Consider the following 6,041-nt stretch of genomic DNA (forward strand, 5'->3'; position numbering starts at 1 on the left):
AATTGGATTTTTATATATTTAGTTGTACAATGATCTTGTTTGTTAAGAAACATAATTGTTAGGTAGAATAGAAGATATTTACCATGTGATACAAATGCATGCATGGAGCATGACTAGAATTATTTACTATAAACACTCTTTAGATCATTTTTCTTTGTACATAAAAAATCCTCTCATACACTGAACCTGAAAATCCAGATTACTTAGATCTTATGATACCTGATTCCAAACTCTTGGCCTGTAATCAAAAAAGAAAATACTCCCACCAAGATGACTTATCACCAAACAATTTGCTCAAACATAATCATTTTAGCAGGAGATACAAATAGTAGTACTCTAGCGCATTTTAATGAAGTTTTTTTTTTTTTTTTTTTTTTTTGGGTATTTAGTTTTCTTCTCGTAGCAACGAAGCTTAATTGCGTCAATACTGTAGCTAAATTCATATAGTGTACGGCTATCCAGAAAAAAAAAAAAAAAAAAAAAAAAAAAAAAAAAAAAAAAAAAAAAACTCAAACATACAAATAAACTATTTGGATCCTAATTAACCCAGTTGTTAAGGTGGGATTAGCATGTGATTTGGCTATTTAGTAGGGTCCATTGAGTTATCAAGTTGTCATACACTCATTTCTCTTGATAAAGTGGGGTTTGGTTAGCTGTACTCCATAAATGCATGGAGATATATTAAATGAAAATTAAAAGGACATAAAGTTACATGTTTACTCAAGAGGGCATAAGTTCAAATTATGCGAATCTTCTAAATCTTCCAATTTATTTTTTTAATTTATTTTTTGAACAAGTTTACAGATACTTTTAGCTATCATATTACCAAACTAGATCTAGATAAGCATGGAGGGGATTAAACTCCCGATTCGTCGGCTAGCAACCCAGGTACCAACCATCTGTACTAGACAGTGATGTTCATATTTTGCTTTTGAATGAAGATTTATTTTCAAGATTTGCGCTTTTCAATCATCTTTTCCTGCATTAATTTGATGGAGTATAGGTTCCTAACAATACAATAAATTCATATTTGGTGTTGTCTACGTGTAGTACGTTTTGATCTGACCTTAATTCGACTAGATCAGATCATCAGAACCAATTTGGACTTTTCTCTCAAAAATGAAAGAAAAGAGTGAAATATAAGAATAAAAGAACCCCATTTGGGCCAATGCATTAGCTCTCGAATCATCCAAAAACATATCTACTAGAGGCCCAACCTCACCTGAAATAGGGCTAAGATTTAAGTTTAGGTGCAGGGCATAGTACTAGTAATTGTTTGGTGAGAGAGAGAGAGAGAGAATGCTCTTATCTTGTTTGGCCGCACTTCTACTTTTACTTTCAAAAGAAAAAAAATAATAATAATAACTTAGTATAATTGACAGATAGAAAATTATAACTTTGCTGAAAAAAAAAAGAGACAAAAATGAGATTCTGAGTCTCAAACTTATATATAGCGCTTCCCCTTATATTGCTTAGATCGTACTTTATCAAATAACACTGTGTTCTATAATATGGCCAAACACATCCTGAACTCTTTTGAGTATTGATTATTGAAATCCTATTTGTGTATATCCTATAGGAAATTTCCAATGACTATTTGCAATTCTTTTATTTTTTGTTGAGAGAAAATTAACATGCTATGCACTTCATTTCTTATTTTAGAAATAAATTCGGCTAAAAATGTGAAATTAACTGACTAGACTTCAAACTTGAAACCTCAGATACCAACCATCAACCTCTAGGCACAATCAGTAACATAAATGTCAATTTCAAAGGTTAGAAACTGTAAAGAGATAGAATTAACAAAAGAAATGTATGCTAGGAGCCTTGGACCACAGAAATGTAGCTTGGAGCTGATTTTTTTGCCTATGTTTTTGTGAAAAACAATGCTTCAAGGCTTAAAGGAAATCTATCACTTCTGAATCCCCCAAGGTTTGGATCACAAGCAAGGAGTGATAAGTTTAATCCCACAGCAAATAAAGAGCTCATTTGCACTGAAAAAGCGCTTCTACAGAAGTGGTATTTGTGCAAAAATGTCTGAAAAAGAACCAGTACAGCAAAAACAGCTACTTCATATGTAAAACCAATGACATACACAAATTGAAAATAATTACCTCAAGTTATAGGGAGTCTTCTTGTTTGTAATGAATGGCAAGGGAGAGGTGGCGTGGCCGCAATACTGTATGGATAAGCTGATAACACAGTCGTCGAAAACGATAACACGATTCACTAGGGGATATGACAATGGATGTACAGACATGAACATATGTGCACAAAACTACATGTAGAAAGAGATAAAGATAAAGATATAGTGATAGAGATATTCATTCAACACGCCTCGACGCGTCTGTAGGACACCTGTGTTTACAGCTATCAACTTATTCTGTGTTTATCCGTTACCGTATCCGACATGAATACACAACTAGAGTGCAGGAATTAGTATGCGGGCGCCATGGCTTGTTTATATATTGAACAGCATAATGAGAATAGATTACAATAGAAACTACAGTGCTGCTAACTTCGGTAGGAGATACAACTAGTTGGTACCAGGATAAGGTTTACAGCTGACAAAATGTTTATCATTGCTAAGAAATTATACAATGGTTAAATAATACAACATATAAAAGAGGTGGTTAACATGGTACTCAATTTTCTTACCAAAGCTTCGAGGCCGTATAAGCGGCAGTAACATCCAATGTACAACAGCAATGTGTAGGTGGTTCTCGCCCTTCTCAATTAACTGCCACAGCTGTAGCCTCGTAGAAAAGAGCATCGCCCTTCGGATGCAATAATAACTATATCTTTTGTTTAAGAACTTGGCGAAGCTGAACCTTTTGGCCGTCCATCCTTGCCTCTAACAACTTTGCCTTCAAACTGTGCTTCTGCATGCCACGTCGCCATTCGATACACCCTTTCATCCCTTTGGCTACATTAGGGTTTAAAGAATCCGGCGAGCTCAACTGCCCTACACTGGGTGAGCTCATAATCCCATCACCTAACTTAAGATCAGGAGATAGTGTCGCATTCGATATCCTGCCATGCAAAACCCTCCCGTTTTGCAACTCTGTCGCCATTTTCTTGCAATTCTCACCGTTTGAAGATCTCCACAGCCTAACAATCGAAGACCCTTTCTTTCTAGACTGTCTAGTATTAGTAGAACAAACCTCACTAATTTCATCGGTACCGCTAACTGATGCATTATTATCGGCATAGACCCCAGTAACTGATGGGTCGCTCCCTTTAGGGGAATTACTCGAGCCCTGCTCCTCCACATGGCTCACAGTCTCCCACCCGCTATCTTCTTCCGCATCTTCGTTGGTGTACCTCCTTGTTGGTTTCTCTAAGAATATATCAGTCTCCGGGCTAACTGTGTGGATTCTCGACGCATGGCTTGTTGCAGGGCTGAATCCGTAGCATTGTTCGATCTCTCTTTCATTTGCATCTTCTCTTGGCTGTAGTTCTTCAAACACAGAGAAGATGTCCTCCGAAGCAGGAGGGGGCTGGTAAGTGAATTCCTTCATATCGTGAATCCTAATTGTGCTGATGGCTTCTCTGAGCATTTCTGCTTCTCTAAATGCTTCTGTGTCGGCACCAGTACCAGCTTGCGCTGCTAAAAAAGCCTCTAAATCAGCTTGTAGGTTGCTAAGTTGCGAATACTTGTGCTCGAGGGTCAATTTCGCATCAACCAACTTCATCTGTACTCTTTCTTCACGCCAAACCTCTGCCATTTGCAACATCCTTCTCTCTTCCTCGACCTCCTCTCTTATCTTCATTGATTCCCTCTTCAAACCCTCCACTTCGGCTTTGTCTTCTCCGATTTCCTTGGCGAGCTCATCGCACACTTCTTCCATGAGCTCGCGTGCCTTTCTCTCCTTCTCATAGTCGTGCAAGAATTTCTTCATGGACAATTTGGCCTCGGTTAATTCATTTACCAATTTGGAATTTACGATTTCCAATCTTTTCCTACCTTTCCTCTCCCTGTTGAGATCGTCCTTCATGGAATCTATTATATTGCGGACCTTCTCATGTTCTTTGATCCTCCACAATGCTTTTTCCTCGGCAACCTTTTTCAAGAAGTGATCGAGTTGCTTCTTCGACGATTTCTTCTCAGCCTCGAGCTCGATAATGCGGGTTCGGGCCTGCTCGAGCTCCAATTGGAGGGAAGAAACAAAGGAAACCTCTGCACCCAGTTTATGGAATTGGCGAGAGTTGTCCGAAGCTTTTGAGATCTCGGCGTCCCACTTGGTTGTTGTCTCGATTGTGCTATTGGTTAAAGTTTTACAATCTTCAAGCTGATAAAAATACATAGATTAAACAATAGATCAAACAGAATCAACGAAAAGAACCAATTTTAATGCCTACCGAAATTGAGAAGAAATTGTGAGTACCTTTTGCAAGATGCCATTCTTTCTATCACGAGCCGTAATCGGGATGTGGAGGTGTCCGGAATTGGACTGTAAGAGAGAAAATGATTCTTAATTAAGATAAAGTACACAAATTCTCAACAATATTATATGGGCCCACTTTGATTAACACTCAATAATGGCTAAAATCAACATCTTAATTGGATAGTAGGACCACAAAATAGAGAGATATAACATCATTAACCAATAGGCATAGCAACATAGATTAAAAAATATAGAAATATAACATCGTCAACCGTAGATCGCCTCAATAAAAAGTACCATATCAGCATCATGCAATTACAATGGTCCACCAAAATGCGTTTTAAACATAACATGCGTCCAAATTTTTCCACAATTTGACATCACGAGTATGTTTAGCTAACAAACATATTCAGCAACCACCAACTAAAAATTTGCCCTAATTAAAAAAGAATTGCAAAAGAACACACAAAACTGCAATTCTCTTTTACTGAATCCACAAAAACAAAAGCATGCATCTAAATTAAGATGTGTAGAGATCTTCGCACAATTGGAGACCATGAATCAATTTATTTAGCTAACAATTATTTCAGCAATTGCCTAAATACATTTCCCTAAATTAAAAAAATTGCGAAAAACACATGATTTTTAACATTAAATTGCCACCAAAATGCAATTTTTCTTTAATGTAGAGATCTTCGCACGATTGCACACAGTGAATCAATTTAGCTAACTAAGAAACAAAGTGAAAAAAAAAAGATTTTTAACGAGAAAATGCTCCCAAAATGGAATTTTTTTTAATCAGATTCCACAAAAAAGTAGTGCATTTTGAACCTGGAAGAGGGTAATTTCGTAAAAACAGGATCGAAAAAGAGTACAAGAGGAGCAGGGATCTCGCACGACCTACCTCAAACCCTAATCTAGCCCCCCTTCGCCGCTCCCCTGCGCCCCCACTCTCCGGGGGCAGCGTCCGCCACATCCCCGCGGCGAGCTTCCTTGCCGACAACGTCGGCGCCGCCGCAGCCGCCGCCTCTCCTGCCGCGTTCCGGCGCTCCGCCTCGGAGGTGCCGCGATCCGCTTCGTGAAGCTTCCACTGGAGGTGGGGGGTCGCGGCGGCGCCGCCCCACCTCCGCCGAGATCCGCCACCGCCGATCCCCGGCGCTCGGACGCGGCTGCGGCGGCGTGGGACCGATGCGGCCGCGGCTGCCGCGGCGCCGGGCGACGATCGCCTCATCGCACCATCGCATCCAACACCATTGGCGACGAGAGAGAGCGAGAGAGAGAGTAGGGATTTGGTCGAATGGGGAGGAAATGGAGGGATACGTATGAGGAGGAGGAGGAGGAGGAGAGAGAGAGAGAGGTAGAGAGAGAAAGGGGTTGGAGAGAGAGAGAGAGAGAGAGAGAGAGTGTTGACTAAGATCTACCCGAGGGGTCCGGTCATGTGGATGTGGACGGGTAAAAAAGATGAGGTTGGGGGGAGGTCGAAAACTATATNGTAAATTAGTCTAATTTTCCCTTTTATTAATTTTTCTTCATGTTTGATTATCTTTTCTTTTTTATTTTTTAGAATTGGTTGACTTTAGTTGTATATAGATTGAAGATAATTTTGAGCACTAAGTTATTTTAGCCAAAAAAACACTTAAATATTTTATCAAA

General features: G+C 39.4%; 1 protein-coding gene across 1 annotated transcript; it reads right to left on the bottom strand.

The window, feature by feature from the left end:
• LOC109713026 lies at nucleotides 2,429-5,780 on the bottom strand. Its single transcript, XM_020236941.1, has 3 exons — nucleotides 5,293-5,780; nucleotides 4,389-4,454; nucleotides 2,429-4,292 (listed from the first exon to the last, which is right to left on the bottom strand). The coding sequence occupies exons 1-3, from the start codon at nucleotides 5,617-5,619 to the stop codon at nucleotides 2,796-2,798; spliced, it is 1,890 nt and encodes a 629-aa protein (XP_020092530.1). The 5' UTR covers nucleotides 5,620-5,780; the 3' UTR covers nucleotides 2,429-2,795.

Source organism: Ananas comosus, linkage group 7 (genome assembly GCF_001540865.1).
Source record: "Ananas comosus cultivar F153 linkage group 7, ASM154086v1, whole genome shotgun sequence".
Classification (NCBI taxonomy): domain Eukaryota; kingdom Viridiplantae; phylum Streptophyta; class Magnoliopsida; order Poales; family Bromeliaceae; genus Ananas; species Ananas comosus.